The sequence below is a fragment of the Mauremys reevesii genome, linkage group 24 (genome assembly GCF_016161935.1).
Source record: "Mauremys reevesii isolate NIE-2019 linkage group 24, ASM1616193v1, whole genome shotgun sequence".
Lineage (NCBI taxonomy): Eukaryota > Metazoa > Chordata > Testudines > Geoemydidae > Mauremys > Mauremys reevesii.
Window position 1 is genome coordinate 3,991,125 of NC_052646.1, and position 18,390 is coordinate 4,009,514.

At 51.6% G+C, this 18,390-nt stretch overlaps 1 protein-coding gene across 17 annotated transcripts in view; it reads right to left on the reverse strand.

Moving 5' to 3' along the window:
• Nucleotides 1-18,390, reverse strand: part of HAPLN2 (hyaluronan and proteoglycan link protein 2) — a 232,964-nt gene continuing 214,574 nt past the window's right edge. For 16 of the 17 annotated variants that reach the window (XM_039513212.1, XM_039513228.1, XM_039513217.1 and 13 more), the window contains 6 exons: nt 9,596-9,748; nt 5,296-5,409; nt 4,168-4,521; nt 2,866-2,982; nt 1,745-1,930; nt 1-1,402 (listed from right to left, as the gene is read on the reverse strand). In XM_039513212.1, coding sequence (XP_039369146.1) covers nt 1,119-1,402; nt 1,745-1,930; nt 2,866-2,982; nt 4,168-4,521; nt 5,296-5,383 — 1,029 coding nt within the window. In that variant the 5' untranslated portion in view covers nt 5,384-5,409; nt 9,596-9,748 and the 3' untranslated portion in view covers nt 1-1,118. Of the gene's footprint in view, nt 1,403-1,744; nt 1,931-2,865; nt 2,983-4,167; nt 4,522-5,295; nt 5,410-7,657; nt 7,934-9,595; nt 9,749-18,390 lie in introns of those variants that run through there. The other variant, XM_039513230.1, reaches the window with a different exon arrangement.

The window sequence follows — 18,390 nt, forward strand, 5'->3', positions numbered from 1 at the left end:
TCAAACTCATTACTTTCCAGCCTGTCACATATTGGCACTGAACGGCTTCTTCACGGGGGGAGCCGGGCGGGTGTTGGGGTTAAAAAACAGACCTTCACGAGCACAGTGTAGTGAGCTGGCTGGGGGCTTGGGTGCACTGCTGCCCTCGGCGGGAATGGAATCAGAACGGCTCGGCTGTGCGTCATAGCCCCTATATTGCCGCTAATTAAGGAAATGCTCCTTTAGATCAAGTGGCAAGGGACCTGTGCTTTGCAGAGCAGAGGGAGCTGAGTTGTGGCCCTGCTATCACTGTGAATTTCCACAAGCACGAGTAAGCATACAGAGAGTCAGGAAGCTTTTCATCTCCAGAGGCACCCCATCCCCTGTTGGAAATAGATGAGTAATGGATACAAAATGCCATTTCGTCGTTAGCCTTAAACGAAACCAAAAAATCTACAGCTACTGGTTATTCCTCTGAGGGGTCCAGCGACCTCACGGGAGCAGGACACTGGATTCTTACTGAGTCCCATGGATTCTGTCTTCTCCTGACGACCCCCTGCTCCAGATGGCAGCTAGCAAACAGCAGGAATCCAAAACCAAGGAGAGCAAAAGCCCCGAGAAGTTCTGAGGTTGGGGGCTTTGGTGCTTCCATTCTCACTTGCTCTCTGTGTCGAAAGGGTAGAAGTCACCTCTGGGCAGAGGGTCTGAATCCAGCCTGTGCACCACGTAAGCCCTCAAATCAGTGCTTAAGTAGCACACAGGCCCTCGGCCCAGGGGTTGAATTTTGTGCCAGATTCACGGCTCCAGAGAACAGATTCCTCTGTTCACAGAACAGGGCAAGCAGCCTATTGGCCTCTCCCGGCCAGCGCTCCTGGAGGAGGCACCTCTGGACATGAGAGACAGGATTCTGGTCTCCATGGCCCATCCAGTCCTTGGTCTCTCTGCTAAGGCTGACGATGAACGGATGGGCCAAGCGAGTGTTGTGTGCTGCTGGAAACCGGCCTGAGACCCACTGGGAAAGAGAAACACGCCTGGGAGACGGATCTCATGACCCTTGACAGGGGCAGGGCGGCTGGAAACCAGCGAAGAGCAGAGCTGCCGTCCCCTACCCGGCGTCCCGTCATCACCCCGCGCCATCCCTATTTCACCGAGAAGCAGTAGGTCCCATACGTCCTCTGCTCCTTGTTGGGGAAGCCGAAGCTCCGGACGCCGGGGTCCGGAAGGCCCCCGCAGTGGGTGCGAGGGGTGGTGATGGGGTAGCGGACGCTGCCGTCCGCCAGCCAGCCCCCGTCGCAACGGTCCAGCTGGGAGAACTTCCAGGCGGAGTAGAGCTGCCCGACCTTGGCGATGGTGGCCCCTTGGTTGCGGCAAGCCTGCCTTGCCTCTTTGAAGCTCAGGCGGCCCTGGATGAAATAGACCTGGCCTGGGGAGAGAGAGAGAGAGAGGGGAGGGTGTCAAGGCGAAGGTCACATGGGACGCTGAGTGGTGTGGGGACTTGCCACGGAGATGCCAAGGGTCCCTCTAGCCTGGCTAGAAAACAGCAGGTCCTGCCTAGCTCCTGGGAAATGCCCACTTCAGGGAGGTGGCGTGGAGCCATTGCGTTGGGAGGAATGACCCAGACGGGGAGCAGGGGATACCACACCAGACGGAACTAGTGAGCTGACCCAGAACAGGAGGGGGTACCAGCCGAGCCGAGCCTCTGCTCTGATCTTGTCTCCCTACGCTCTGCGGTCGCATGGAGCTGCTGCATTCCCTCTGGACGTACCCCTCGCAGCAGAGGTGAAGCAGAACGCGTCGAACCGGTCCTTCTGCTTGTCCTTGGCCCCATAGGTCCGAATTCCCGGGAGGAGAAGCCGCCCCCCGCAGGGCTCTCGGGGGTTAATAATAGGATAGTGGACGGTCCCGTTGAGAATCCAGCCTGCGTTACACCAGTCCAGCCCTTCGGTCCATGCTGCGGGTTAGCGGGAGAAAAGGGGACGGGCAAGCGTCAGAACCAAGCTACTGGATACCTTAATAATGGCCCCAATTCTCCATTTTCCCGCATATCGTGCAGAGCAAAGGGGAGTCTATCCCCAGCTCTGGGAGAGAGAGTGGTCCAGTGCTTAGAGGAATGAGTTCTAATCCCAGCTCTGGGATCACAGAATCATAGAATATCAGGGTTAGAAGGGACCTCAGGAGGTATCTAGTCCAACCCCCTGCTCAAAGCAGGATCAACCCCAACTAAATCATCCCAGCCAGGGCTTTGCCAAGCCGGGCCTTAAAAACCTCTAAGGAAGGAGATTCCACCACCTCCCTAGGGAACCCATTCCACTGCTTCACCACCCTCCTAGTGAAAAAGTGTTTCCTGATATCCAACCTAAACCTCCCCCACTGCAACGCGAGACCATTGCTCCTTGTTCTGTCATCAGGTGCCACTGAGAACAGTCTAGATCCATCCTCTTCGGAACCCCTGTTCAGGTAGTTGAAAGCAGCGGGGGGTGGCATAGTAGTTCGAAGAGAGGGGGTTGGGGGTCAGGACTCCTGGGTCCTATTCCCAGATCTGATGATCCTGCTCTCTAATGCTTCTCTAAACAAAAGCTGGCTGGTGTAACGATTCTGTAACCTCCGATGCAGCGGGCTGTAGCTAACGAAAGCCTATGCCCAAATAAATGTGTTAGTCTCTAAGGTGCCACAAGGACTCGTTTTTGCTGATACAGACTAACAGGGCTACCACTCTGAAACCTGATTACCCTTCTGTCTCGGATATTTACATGGCAATGATCTGTAAACCCATTAAAACATCCTCAATAAATAAAGAGATTAATTTTTTTTTCTCAAGCATATCTAGAGCAAAGTCTGTGAATCAGCCGCTAGAGGAGGTGGGTGAAACAGACAGAGGTTGGTTACCTTTGTAGAGCTGCTGGTAAGTGGCCAGCCTAGAGTCCTGCTCCTCACAGGCCCGCTTAGCCTCAAAGTAGTTGAATCTGTAGCGCCCCTGGCTGGTCTGGTAGGGGAAGACGACACCTGGGTGATCGTAAAAGAAAAGGAGTGAGCTGGTATTCTAGGGTCAGAGAGTTGATCGGGAATCTCAGTGCAGGGTGCCGGCCTCTGCACCTGCTTAACAATTTTTTGACAGAACCCTTTTCTGTCGGAAAATGCAGTTTTGTCGAAATCAAAATGATTTGCGGGAATTCGTCGACTTTGACAACATTTTCTGTGGGAAATAGTTGACACGATTCGCTTCACCTACCTCGTTTCGACACAGCCGAAGCATTTGGCTTCATGGCCACTTTTCTTACATGATGTTATAATAATATAAAACCAGTCAATATTATTGCTACATACTAGTGGATATTTTGTATTCTGTTAGCATGTTTCAATGTTCCCAAAATGTTCTGAAGTTTCTGAATTGAAATCCTTCCGAATTTTTGTTCCCTGGTGAATTTCAAAATTTCGACTTCTCTTTCCGGATCCGGAAGGAAAACAAAGTTTGAAATGTCGTGATTTCCCATGGGACAGAAATTCCATTTCCCGACCAGATTTGCTGGCCCCCTGTGGAACCCCCATGGTAATAGTCTGTTACAGCAGCGCATCAAAGGCTCACATGAGATCAGAGAGACAGAGCAAGAGACAGTCCTTGCCCCGGAGAGCTCACAGTCTGAATAGACAGACAGAGGGTGGGAGGGGAAACTGAGGCACAGTGAGGGGCAGTGGCTTACTCAAGGTCACAGAGCAGGGATTTGGGGAGCAGCGGCTGCAGGGACCCCCTGGACTGAGCGTAGGGATGGCTGGAAGGACCCAAGTCACCCCTACGCTCAGAAAGAGCTGGGGGTAGAGGGTAAGTGAGCTAAGACTTTTAAAAGCACTTCCCTCATGGGCTCCCACCAGGGGATGCAGGTTCGCCCATCTCCCCCTGGGGACCCACTTCCAGGGGATGCGGCTTCCCCCGACCCCTTTCGGGGAACCCTGCCAAAGGACATGGCTCCCACCGCTTCCCCCCTGCCAGGGGACACGGCTCCTGCTGCTTCTCCCTGGGGGCCCCCTGCCAGGGGACACGGCTCCCCCTGCTTTTCCTCTGCCCCCTGCCAGGGGCCATGGCTGCCCCCAACGCCCGGGGCTCCCATCAGCAGGTCTCTCCCCTGAAGAGGACGGGGCCATTGCTGGCCGGAGGGGGACCGTTCCCAGGCCACCACGGGAGCCGGGACTTACCGTCCAGCGTCAGCGTCAGCGACAGGCTCTCGTCCTCCAGCCCGTTGACCAGCTGGCAGCGGTAGCGCCCCTCGTCCTCCAGCGCTACCCCGGCGATGGTGAGGGAGGCGTCGTTGCGGTGGCCGCGCCTCAGCCGGACCCGCCCGCCCAGCTGCCCGTAGGTCTTGTGCTGGGCCCCGTTGGTGACCAGGATGATGTTCTCCAGCAGCTCGGCCGGCTCCACCTTGCTCCATTTCACCTTGTAGTGGGGGGGCCGTGCCCGCAGGACGCAGGGCAGGGTGACCGTGGCACCGCGCTGGGCGTGCACCACCTCATGGGGGGGCTCCAGCAGGTACTGCAGGCGCGGGGTGGGGGCTGTGAGGAGATACCCGCAGGCGGAGGCGCGTCAAACCCCCGGCCTTGCTCGGCCTGCGGCCTCCCGAGACGCTCGAGGATTGCGGCTCCGCGGCTCTCCTCCGAGTCCTGCTCGGTTTGCCTGCTGATGCCCTTCAATCCCAAACAGGAACCTCCACCCTGCTATTCCAGCCCTGAGATCCCCCCCCCAGCGCCCCTGATGCCCCTCAGTCTTGACCCACAATCCCACCCTGCTATTCCAGCCGAGCTCCCCCCAGCACCCCCTATGCCTCTCAGTCCCGACCCACAATCCCACCCTGCTATTCCAGCTGAGCTCCCCCCAGCACCCCCTATGCCCCTCAGTCCCGACCCACAGCCCCATCCTGCTATTCCAGCCCTGAGCTCCCCCCAGCACCTCCGATGCCCCTCAGTCCCGACCCGCAGTCTCCCAGTCCAGGGTTTCTCTTCCACATGCACTGCTGCTGCACTGGAGTCCTGATTTGCCTCTTACAGTCCCGGTTCTCTTCCCCTGCACCTCTGCTGAGCCTGTCGCCTCCCTTACTGGTCCAGCCCCGGGCGGGCGCCCAACACCCAGCTGTGCTGGTGCACCTCAAACCAGCCTCCTGCCCTTCCCGTCCTCCCCCCGTCTGCGACTACGCACCTCAGCTTTAAACTGCGGCAGGCTGGGGCTCTGAGGTGATGCAGATGGGTTGGGACTATGGTAAGAGCCAAACTGCCCCATACTGGACAGGGGAAGGGGGGATTCGCTGGGGGGAAGAGAACATGGTTACCCACCTGGACCCCCAGCTGCCTTCTGGTAAATAGTTAAAGCAGCTGGCAGAGAAGAGAGGCAGAGTGAAGCCAGCAGCAGCAGCTGGTGCATACTTAGATGTGGGGCCAGGAACGTGCCTGAAAAAGGAACGATGTTTTGTTCTAGCGAGGCTCACCAGGTGGTGCTGTTCCACACAGGCTCACAAGTTATTCTGCTCCCCTTGAGGTTTTGAAGAAATTCCGCATAGTTAGAGTTTTGCGATGAAAGTTTCGTTTCAGGGGAGCTGTTGCAAGCAGCAGGAGAGTTTGCTCACAGGGAGTGCGTGGCAGAGCAGGGAACTGTATCCAGATCTCTGGCTAGCACCCTAACCACTGGACAATCCGGCTTCTCTCCCCTCGTCATATAATCACAGCAACGTAGGGCTGGAAGGGAACTCGAAAGGGCATCAAATCCAGCCCCCTGCGCTGAGACAGGACCAAGTAAACCTAGACCGTCCCTGACAAGAGTTTGTCCAACCTGTTCTGAAAAACCTCCAGTGATGGGGATTTCACAGCCTCCCTTGGAAGCCTGTTCCAGAGCTTAACGCCCCTGAGAAAGTTTTTCCTAATATCCCACCTAAATCTCCCTTGCTGCAGATTAAGCTCCTTACCTCCTGTCCTATCTTTAGTGGACAAGGAGAACAACTGATCACCGTCCTCTTTATAACAGCCCTTAACATATTTGAAGACTGTCAGGGCCCCGCTCAGTCGTCTTTTCTCAAGACTAAACATGCCCCGATTTTTTAACCTTTCCTCACAGGTCGGGTTTTCTAAACCTTTTGTCATTTTTGTTGCTCTCTTCTGGACTTTCTCCAACTTATCTCCATCTTTCTTAGAGCATGAGGCCGAGAATTGGACACAGGTCTCCAACTGAGGCCTCACCAGTCGGACAATTATCTTCTGTGTCTGACATACGACGCTCCTGTTAATACACCCCAGAAGGATGTTAGCAGAAGGTGCAAGGCAATGGAGGATAAAAACACGGCCTCTATAGAGCGTCCCCCTACCCTGCCGCACCTCCAGCTCTACACTAACTCTTCAAGGTCTGGCTCCCTACAACCCATTGTCCTCTACAAGATGCACTCGATCTGTTTGTTTAGGTCGGTACTAGACACAAATTGCATCGTCCTGTGGCTTTCAAATGGGTTGTTTCTCTAGGGGGTTAACGTTCCTGGAATCTAAGGGGCTGGCAGTTGGAGGCTCTGTCTTTTTTGGTTCTCTGTTTGTACAGCACCTAGCACCGCAGGTTTTTGGTCTGTAGCTAGGGTTCCTAGGCGCCCAGACCTCCCAATGCACTAACACATAGAGACAGGCCCTGTCCTGAAGAGTTTACAATCTACGTAGACAAGAGGTGGGATGGAGGGAAGCAGCGAAGGGAAGTGACTGGCCCAAGGATCACCCAGCAGGCCAGTGTCCTACCCACTAGACAATACTGCCCTGCCTACTGAATCTTCTGAACCTCCTCTCACTTCGCTCGGGACCCACCCCCACCTTTGGGGATCATGGGTAAGAGACGATGAAGGGAGGCAAAGGAGTATTACGGGAAGAACAGGCAGCGTGTGGCTGGGAGGGTGAAGCGAATTCAGCTCGACTCCTGCCCTCTACAGCAAACCAGGCGGGGGACTGGCCGACTCCCCGCTAGCCCACAATAACCAGCATTGTCAGGCTGAAGAGCGGGGTCTGGATGTTTTGGCTCAGCTGCCTCTGACTAGCTCCAGCAATGACTAGAGGCTCCAAGTGAGACTGGGGTCTTGTTGCGCTAGAGGCTGTACGGACACGGAAACTGGGGAAACTGAGGCACCCAGCTTTGCCCTAGGTCACACAGCAGGTTAGCTTCAGAGATGAGACTACTCACATCTCCTCACTCCCATGTCAGTGCCAGATCCACTAGACCAGGGGTGGCCAAACTTACTGACCCTCCGAGCCAGATATGAGACTCTTTAGACGTTTGAGAGCCAGAGAGCACCTGCTGGGGTTCAGGGTTTCAGCCCCACTCCTGCTGAAGCCCCAGCAGATGCATCCCGCTGGGCAGAAGCCCTGAGACCCTCCTCCCCACTGGGCAGAATCCTCTACCCCACCATGCTGCTGCAAGGCAGAGGTCCTGAGCTTCCCACCCACCAAGTCTGGGAGGTGGAGAATTGGGGGAGACTCCACCAGCCGCACTCTAATGGTACAAGAATTCCTACCAGCAGAGCCCTGCGTGGACACACAAAATTTGGCTCTGCAGCCGATCCCCAAAGGTGGTGAACAATGCACCCACGTCGGGGATGCAGGCATCCGTGGATATAAAGCAGATAGCCGCGGATTTGCAGGGCTCTACGTACCAGCTCCGGGTCCGGTCCTGTACCTTCTACGTTCACCGGGAAATCCTCCGCCAACCCACCGCACCCCTCCAAACCAGGCCGGGAAACAACAAAGCGATCCTTTGAGAGCTCTCCTCCACCACCTGCTGCTGCATGCCCGCCTGGGCCAGACTGCGGGCACGGGGCTGACTCAGCACCCCGTTATGCATCTGGCATGACGCACGCTTGCAAAAACCCGGGCCCAGCTCCGTCACAAACGTCCCATTGTTGGACAGGAGAGGAACGGAAAGACCAAACTTGCTGCTCCAGTGCCATTGGGTTCATTGGCTCCTGGCTCTTTCCATGGCTAGCGGACACGTCCGCTGGCATCGGGGACTGCGAGAGGCCTGCCTGCTCTGGGAGAGGAAATCCAAGAACCAGAGAATGAGTTTTGCTTGGGGAGATCTAGCCTTTGTGCTCTTTGGACAGCATCAGAATTGTCTGGGTGGTGGCTGTATCTCCTTTTCCTCTCTCTCAATCCCTCCCTCCGGCCCAGGACCAGTAAACAGTTGGTGTGTCTGTCTTTCCCCCTTCCATGAGCAAGGAAGATGCACAATTTCCCATTGTGAGCATCTTTCCCTGCATTGTTCTGCTCAGCAGAACAGAGCGGCCCCAGCGAACAAGCCCATCTTTATATGCAGCCGCAGAGCTGGGGGAATTCAGAGCGGATGTCAACACCATTCAGACCCACATCTCCTCCAAACCAGATTCAAAGCCGGTGGAAAGACTCCCATTCACTCCCAGGGGCTTGGGGTCAGGTCCTTCGAATATGCTCTCAACTCACTTTACTCCAGGGAAAGTAGATTTTCCCACAATGCATCAGGCCACATTCCCTTCCAGCAGCCAAAAGCTGATGGCTCCAATTAAAGGAGGAACCTTCCCTATTGCACCAGGTTGACAGTGCGGTGTTGTCGCATTGGTTGTTGGAATCCCCTTCCTGATCTCTGTACTGATCAGCTGATCCCCTGAAGCATGAGAGCTGATCATCCCCAAAAGGTCTGCAAATTAACCGGTCTTCTCCCCGCAGCTCCCCCACCCTGCCAAACACGGACTGGCAGTGTTTGCTTGAAACTTCCCCCACAAACTGTTAGCAAGAGTTGCTCCATATGGGAGAAGGTTAATGGATGCCAATGATTCTCTGGTGTAGGGGGGTGGTTAACCCGATTGGGTATAAAACAAATGGGAGTGGGTCTCGGTGATAAGAGGATCTAGGGTGTGGGCTGAGCACAAAACCAGTCCTCCATAACCACGAAACACTTGTGTAATTTACATGACTAAAGCTCTGGTCAGTGGTACAGGCCTTTCCTCATTCCACCTACTCCAGGATTTTCAAAGGTGACGAGTGATTTGGGTGGCTCCCCTTTTGGGAATGATCCAAATAAGTCGCCGTGAGAGGGGCCTGATTTTCGGAGAGCGCTCAAGGACCCGTACTCTGAAAACCAGGCCTCTTTCGTGTGTCTCAGCTGGGCACTGGAAATCACTAGTGACTTTGGAAGAACAGGCCAGGGTGTTCTGAAGGCCGAAATCCCTCACGAGCCCAAAAGAGAGACGCTCGGGAATAGGCTGGGCGAGGGGAATCCGGGGTCCTAGGTCCCCACCACGGCACAGCCCCAAGCAGTGCTGCCGCCTGGTCAGGGTTCCCCAGGATCGCCTGGTTTTCAAGGCAAATGTGTCAAGGGGGCTCAGTACACGCTGCCACTGCCAGATGTCCGGTTTTACGGGCTCAGGAGCGTCCCGGCTGTCCTGGGTTATTGTACTTTGGAGATGCCAATGTTAGACTCTGTAATCTGGCTCTGGCCCGTTACAGCAGCAGCGGCACGCAGCTCCCTGTTCCCCTCCGAAACGGAAGCAGTGGTCCCCCCCTCCTCTCTGGAGAGATGGGGGGGTAGCTGGGGATCCCCCCCGGCTGCGTTCACACCCCTCCACACACTTCGGTAACGTACCTGCCTCATTTTGGCCGGGGCCTGATCCTGAGGCCGCTGAAGTCGATGGAAAGGCTCCCCATTCATTTCCTCAGGCTTTGGATCGGGGCCTTGGTCACGACACCGACCCCCCCTGCTCTCCCTCCGGCTAAGGCTGGGGATGATCGTCTGTCTCTGAAAGGAGATGCGGGAAAAAAACAACAGGGACACAATGAGACTGTGTTCTGGGGAAGCAGCATGGAACTGGGCCTTTTCATTCAGCACCTCCCTCTGCCCCCCCGCCCCGGTACCCCTGCCCTGAAGATCCATCTCCAGGGGAGAAGGAAATGTACATCTCGGATGAAACACAAGACAAGCGGCAGTTTGTCTCTGGCAGCAAGGGACAAAGCGATCCCGGCCTCTCCGTGACACGCACTCCACCGAAAACAAGCTTCGCCTGCAGCCCGGATGACAACAAGTCTCCGAGCCTCACTCTCGCTGCCTCGAATACCTCCTTTACACTGACCAGCCATTGCAATTCACAGTCACACTCACCTTAAGGCCCCTTCGCGCTGCCAGGCCGTACAAAGGAACTGGATGCCGAAAACTAGGGGGAGAAAAATCATTTTTCGGGGTCTTTTTTTGAAAAACGTCGGTGAAAATGGAGGCTTCCCTCAGAAATTTCAGTTTCAACAAAGCAGCCGTTTTCCTCCAGAAAAATCTAGCTGCTTATCCAGCCCCATGCCACATAGCCCCCTGCAACGTCACTGAATGTATCTGCTTGGCGCTTCTTTGACTCGCTGCTAGCCCCATGTTAGGAGTGGGGTACTGAGGCACGGGGAGAGGAAATGACTTGCGCAACTGAAGTCTGTGGCAGATCGAACCCAGATCTCCTGGCTCCCCTCCTCTTCCGCACGAATTCACTGCTTTGCACGCCGGGGCGGTCAGAGCTGGCAATCTGCAGCTAAGCAATGACCCTGAGCTTCAGCTGGGATGAACTGGTACGAAGCGAAGGGATCTGTGCTGATTTACACCAGCTGAGGATCTGGCCCCTTGAAACCAAGGCCAGAGTTAGTGGGGGAGGGGTGGAGTCAGAGTCTGGCCATGCGCTGTCCTAAAAGGGATGTTGGGGGGGGGGCAGGTAAATGAGTCCCCTGGATCTGTTTGACCCACACCTGAAGAATGTGACAGCACCATTAATGGCACTGGGGACAGGACAAACATGCTTTTTAGCCGGGGAGGGGAGGGCAAGTCTTGCTGTAACCAGACCGGGCTGAACGGAGCGGCCTCAGACGGTCGTGGCTTTGCACCAGAGTGACCTGACTCTGCCGGTTGACCGGAGAGAGGCCTTATTGATGGGCTGATGTATTGATTATAGATTGAGCTCTTACACTGCAGAAGGTCAGCAAAGGTTCGGTCAGCTGAGGGCTACAGCATCGGGACTATTATGATCAGTATCATTACAATGAGAGGCCCTCAGAGCGCGCAAGAAACAGCTGCAATTTATCACAAGTCCCTTGAGCAACAAATCCACAAACCAGGCCCCTGGACACTGAGAATGGACATAAATCAGACGTCGAGAATTATAACATTCAAAAACCAGGTGGAGAATGTTTCAACCTCCCTGGTCACAATATTACAGACCTAAAAGTCGCAATTATTCAACAAAAAACTTCAAAAACAGACTCCAACGAGAAACTGCAGAACTGGAATTAATTTGCAAACTGGACACCATTAAATTAGGCTTGAATAAAGACTGGGAGTGGATGGGTCATTACACAAACGAAACTATTTCCCCATGCTAATTTCCCCCCTACTGTTACTCACACCTTCTTGTCAACTGTTGGAAATGGGCCATTTTGATTATCACTACAAAAGTCTTTTGTCTCCTGCTAATAGCTCACCTTATTCGATTAGTCTCTTTAGAGTTGGCATGGCAACACCCATCTTTTCATGTTCTCTGTATCTATCTAGCTATCTTCCTACTGTATTTTCCACTCCATGCATCTGATGAAGTGGGCTTTAGCCCACAAAAGCTTATGCTGAAATAAATGTGTTAGTCTCTAAGGTGCCACAAGTACTCCTTGTTCTTTTTGCTGAAATCCAACAGCAGACATGGAGAGATTGCATGGTGTTTAGCCCTGTGACTAGCATCATTCACATCTCCTGCTGGGGCAACCTGGAGCATCAGTCACTCTTTTCTTCATCATCATCTTCATCATAATGCTAGTGCTTCCCGACGTGTTTTCCACAGGCCGGCCAACATCTTTATCCTGAGTTCCGCTTTCACCTGCTAACGCTCAGACCTACCCATAAGTATTCCAACCCTTTTCCCCTTGTCCGGACTTCCTCCCCCCACTAAATTAGGGGTGCCCCCTTTTTCATATGCTCCCTGGTTAGTTCCCTTTTCACTCGTTAACACGGGCGTCACACAGTTGCCATAGCGACGCGTGGCCGAGCTAAAATTCCCCAAGACGTTCCTACCAGTCATCTTGCCATATTAATAGATACATTGCGACAGCTTTTCTTAAACATCAGCAATTAGCACGGCTTGTCCTCTAATCTTGGCAATTTACAGGGTGCACTAGTGATCTTGGTGAACTTGGTGAACCAGTCATGTCAACCTCGTTCGGGCCTCAGGCCTTGTGTGGCTAAGCCGAGTATCTTACAGGCCTGAGACTCTGCGTTATGACATTAATTTATACGTATGTTATATTTCACCTCTATATCCCAAATAGACTTGATATCCTTTATTCTTGGCTACGAGAGAACCTCAGATGAGGCCCACGGAGAGCTTGATGGTTGAAATGAGCTCCTTGCCGCAGAGGGCCTGATTCTAAGCCATTATGGACAAGCTCCCCGAGAGGAATTCAGGCTCCTAACTTGCGTTGAGTTCAGCGGAAGTCAGGAACCTGAATACCTTTGAAGCCCCAGCCTCTGTTTCTACACTTGGGGCAAGAAGAGCCGCCTTAAGCCCCCTGTGTGTTCCCCATATTCTGAGGCTATGCAGAGCCCCACCTGGTGTAACTTAGAGCAGCGCTGGGGCTGCCCAAACTTACACTCTGCTCCTCATGGGCCTCTCTGTCTCCTGAAAAGCACAGCTGTAGTGGAGTGTGATCCACCCCCTACGCCAGCATCTGGGAGCAGGGCCCTCTCACTGCCGCCACACCAGCTGGGGAGGCCCCCAGTGCACGGGGGAGTCCTTAAAAAGGCCCCTTTGTGCCCATATTAAGGCTGCTTTGTGCTGCCGGAGTGGCCTTAGCTTTGCTGAGAACTGGGCGCAACTCATCTGCCCAGTGGTTGGGCTCCATGGTGATTTGGGTCCATATATAGGGTCAGATCCTCAGCTGGTGTAAACCAAAATTCAGTGTGGTGCAAATCGGTCAGTGGAGGGACACTGATTTACAGCAGGATCTACCCTCCCCCCTTATTTTTTAAGGGGACAAGAGAAATGGGCGAAGGGTCTATCCTCCGACGAGTTTCTCTGAATTCTTTGCATTGAATTGAGCTCTGGTGAATGGTGCAGCCCAGAAACTGGAGCCTTCTCTTTCCCCAAGAGCGGATAAAGCAGCAGTTCTCAAACTTTTGTACCGGTGACGCCTTTCACACAGCAAGCCTCTGAGTGCGACCCCCCCCCCAAATATATTTAAAAGTGTTTTTCATTTATAACACCACTATAAATGCTGGAGGCAAAGTGGGGTTTTTGGTGGAGGATGACAGCTCGTGACCCCCCCATGTAATAACCTTGTGACCCCCTGAGGGGTCCCGATCCCCAGTTTGAGAACCCCTGAGGTAAAGCACGTTGCAAGTTCTCCACACCTGCTCCTCCCTACACTCCTCATCTTCCCCCGGCAGGACGTGCCTCGGACGCACGGTGCACTCTTCACGACCCATTCAACCCTTGGTCTCTCCAGGAGCCTGCCAGCCAGGCGGTTACTTCTGCAATGCAGACACCTCTCCGCTGGGAGCTGGGCTGAGACCCACCTCCTCATTTCCTATGGTCCCACCAGCTCAGGGTGACTTTTACCAGCAGGAAATGAACCAAAACCAGCGACCTAGAACTGAAGGGCTCCTGGGCCCATCACAAGCCTGTTCAAGCTCTCCAGCCCTGTCCAGTTTCTTTAAGTTCTAGCCGAACACGGGCATGAGAACCGGACAAAACTCGGCTGCTTTCTCCCTGTTCAGACTAAAATAAGCAACCACTTTCGCTCCACGGGCCAGATCCTCAGCTGGGGTAAATCAGCGCAGCTCCCTCAGCTTCAGCACGACACTGATTTACCCAAGGTGAGGATCTGGCCCGATACGTGAGAAGGCAAACGAAGGAGAGAATTTACAGTGGGACCCCTTTACACCACTCTGGCGGCCCGAAAACAGCCTTCGAGGAGTGTAAATGTAATTTATAACCCCTTTACGCCACTAAGGGACCTCCACATAAATGTGAACCAGGGCCAATGTTTGCATTAGATAAGGGCGAGATCTCACTAAAGAACCCCCTTTGTTGATTGCATAATGTTTTGATTGGCTTAAAGAAAACAGATGAAGCATGAAGATAAATGGATTGAAATCTTAGGGTTTAATGATTAATTGGGTAATTGCTTTGTTTGAGGTCACTTGAGTTTTATCTGTGTCAACCAGCAAGGGTAAGAAGCCAGATTCTCATTTACGCTCGGGCCCCCTTTACGCCTCTCTGGCGGTGTAAAAGGGCCTCCCGCGTTTGAGAGTATCTGGAGCACTGTGAATAAATCTGGGAACACAGATTTCCTCAGCTGGCCAGGTCAAAATGAAATTCTGCCCCGAGCAGCATGTGGGGTGAACTCAGCTTTAGTTTAACAGCTGCCAGGTAGTTTGTGGAAAAGAGTCTTTAACTCAGGGGTGGGCAAACTACGGCCCAGGGGCCACTTCTGGCCCCTACAGATGTTTTAATCTGGCCCTTGAGCTCCAGCCGGGGAGCAGGGGCAGGGTCTTGCTCCACTCTGCATGGCCCCTCTCCGGCTCCTACGCATAGGGGCAGCCAGGGGGCTCCGCATGCTGCCCCCACAGCTCCCATTGGCTGGGAACTGCAGCCAATGGGAGCTGTGGGGGCGGCGCCTACGGACAGGGCAGTGCGCAGACCCGCCTGGCTGCACTTCCATGTAGGAGCTAGAGAGGGAACATGCTGCTGTTTCTGGGAGCTGCTTGAGGAAAGCACCGCCTGGAGCCTGCCACCCTGACTCCCTCCCATGCCCCAAACCACTGCCCCAGCCTTGACCTCCCCCCTGCCCTCCTAACCCCTCAGTCCCAGCTCGGAGCACCCTCCTGCACCCCCAACCCCTCATCCCTAGCCCTACCCTAGAGCCCACACCTCGAGCTGGAGCCCTCCCGCACCCCAAGCCCCAATTTGGTGAGCATTCATGGCCCACCATACAATTTCCATACCCAGATGTAGCCCTCAGGCCAAAAAGTTTGCCCACCCCTACTTTAACGGGTTCCCCCTTTTTTTGGCACCCCTGGGTATGTCTACACTGCAAAAGAAGATCTGCGGTAGCGAGTTTCAGACCCTGGGTCAGTGTAGATGTTCCCACTCAGGCTGGTGGCTGGTTTTAAAACCCAGCAAGGAAGGATGGGTCTGAGAGCCCAGGCTTTAGCCGGAGCAGGAATATCGACACTGTTCTTGTGAGCCCTGTCGTGTGAGCCCGAGTCAGCTGACCTAGGCTCCAAGACTCGGTGCTGTAGGAGTGGGGGGTCGCCGTGCACACATACCCAATTTAATTTGTTTTTTTTTTTGGGGGGGGGTGCAGGAAATAATACTGGGCCAGACCCTGAGCTGGTACAAACTGATGTCGCGTCAGTCAAGCCACGCTGATTTACAGCAGCTAGGGAGTTGGCCTAGAATTTAGAGCCAACTATGGTCTTGATTCTCCTTTTGCTTGCTCTGGGTTAACGCAAGGCTGACATCACGGCTGGTAAAGTCATCTCAGTGACAGAATTATCACCGTGTCCAATCCTACGTTTCTATGGTTATTAAGATAGCACCTAAGGGCCAATCAAGAGCAGGGCCCCAATGTGCTAGGTGCAGTACAAACAGAGTAGACAGTCCCTGCCCCCAGGAGCTAACAATACCGAGCTCCTCTCTGGGGCTTTTGTAAGCAGCACATCTCAAAGCACTTCACGGTATTTATCCTTACAGCACACTTGTAAAGCAGAGCAATTAGCCCCATTGTACAGGTGGTGAAACTAAGGCACAGAAAAGCTAAGTGACTTGCCCAGGATCACCCAAAGAGTCTGTAGCAAAGCAGGGAACTGAACCCAGCTCCACCAAGGTCAAGGCGATTGCCCCAAACCATCGGGCCGTTCTAAGACATACACAGGCTAAGGAAAAGTATACAACATACAAGCAGAGTGACTAATGGGCAGGCAGCAGACGTGTTCATTCCACTTCCTTTTGAGAGACAGATTTTGATCTCTGACACCACAGAAATCTGGAGTAACTCCCGTTAACTTCAGTGCAATGACACTGGTGTAACGGAGAACAGAATCTGACACAGTGCCTTTAAAATTAACAAAATGTACCCACGTCACTTTCCAAAAGGCTGTTTTAGTTTATTCAGCGTCAGTTCATTTCTCCTCCTCTGCTTTCTCGAGTCTTGGATTTCGCACTGCCTCTGTATGTTACAAACACCTCTCAGCGAATGCAGATGCAGAGAAAAAAAATGAAATCACACTCTCTGTTCCCCACACCCACTGCCTGCCCATAGAGATGTGTGAAAGAATTTATAAAAAACAGTACAGGCTTTATTAGGAGCATAGAATTTATAAACAGTACACGCTGACGCAGCTTCTCTGCCCCCAGCTGGGAGATGAAACTTTCTCTCCTTTTCAGCTACCGGCCACCCTGGAACTGGGCAAAAATTTTCGGTTCAAACTTTTTTTTGGTGAAAATTGCCGATTCTATGACACCGAAATGTTTTGTGAATTCACACCGAATTCACCAAATCATTTGTTTTGAATAAAAAACAAACAAAATTCAGAAAAGATCAAAACATTTTGTTTTGATGACATTTTTGAGATTTTTTTGGTTTGAGATCACTTTCTGTTGAGAAATTTCGTTCAAATTCGCTACTCAAAAGCAAAACTTTTTAAAATCTTTAAAAAAACAAACACTTTTCAATGCTCTGAAAATTTCAAAAATTTTGTTTTCAGTTTAATCCAAAACATTTTTGGGAGGGATTTTTCAGAATTGCCAGCAAATCAAAACATTCATTTTTCACCTAGCACTGTTCTACAGTCCAATCCATCTAATCTCATATCTACCCAAATCCGTTGAATCTAGAGAAAAAAGGACTTTACAATTGAGTTAAGGTTGAGAGTATGTGTCAGTAATTAAAAGCTAAAAGGCATTTCAGATATGTTATAAGTATCCCAAAACCACACACTGTAAATCCAGGAAATTCAGAGTTAAAGATACATTTAAAAGAAATGTACAATAAAGTTACCCAAACAACCTTAACTCTGCCCTGCCGTGACATCATGCAATAAACATATGTTTACAATTAAGACTTTTAAATTACTTTTGGTCCTAAATTAGATACAACTGATTTTTAAAAACACATTTACTTTTTCCTATATTTTGTTCCCTTGCAACATCATTATGGAACGATGTTAAGACTGAGTGCCCTAAGTGTGCGTGTCAAGCAACCTACCAATGAGAACTCGACACAACTGACCAGTCCCATACTGGTGGGTCATTACAACCAATAGAGCTGTTGCATGCAAATTAGCTTTTGAGGCAGTGTGGTGATTGGTTGAACTACCTTATCTGACAATGGAACCTCCTTAAGAGTTACCAGACCTGAGCCTGCCTGTAGTCTGTCTAGTCATAAAAATGAGATACAACAATTCAGATAAATTGCAAACTAATTTATCCAATTCACCCAGTTAATATACTTGAGTGCTTGTGTTATTCTGTTGTTAACAACATTCGGGCCAAAAAAAGGGACTAACAGATACTAAATTTCTTCCAGGATCTAGATTTGGGTCAATTTACACTAATAAATAAACGAATGTATTTATCTGTAAATTCTCAGAAAATTAATTCTGTGCTCAAAGAGTAAGCAGTGAAAATTTGGGGACGGGATGGTTTATTTTTCATACAAAATAAAAAGGTTGAAACTCCCCTTTAAGAGCAATAAACAATTCAGCTTTGATTGTGGAGTCATGATCGACACCTCCATAATAATAGAAACCAAATTTATCACCTGTGTCTAACCTAATCCATCTAATCTATAATCTAATCCAACTGGTCCATAAATGTATGCATTGAATCTCTTCAATCTTGAATCTCTAGAAATTAGCTCACTGTGGACACCAACACAAATACGTCCAATACCAAATTTAATCAATCTAATCCATAATCTAAAATAATCCATTTAATATATAACCAAATACAATCTAATCTCTCTCTTTTCTAATCTAATTCAAGTAATCTACTCTCTAAATCAACAGACAGCACAAAGAAGCCCAATTTGGAAAACTGGAGTCTAGTCTTGGGTCTGCCATTGGCCTGCTGAGTGATTTGCCCAAGGTTACCTCACCTTTCTGAGCCTCAGTTTCCCTGTCTATAAAATGATGATAATGCTACAGACCTCCTTTGTAAAGTGCTTTGAGATCTACTGATGAAAAGCACAAGATAACAATACAACCACCCCTTTCTTGTATAATGCTTTTCACTAGTAGGTCTTAAATTGCTTCACAATCGCTAATGGATTTATCTTCACAACACTCCTGTGAGGTAGGTACTGTATTATTAATCTAATCCAGTCTATCCATTCTATAACCTAATCTATCCAGTCTAATCTATT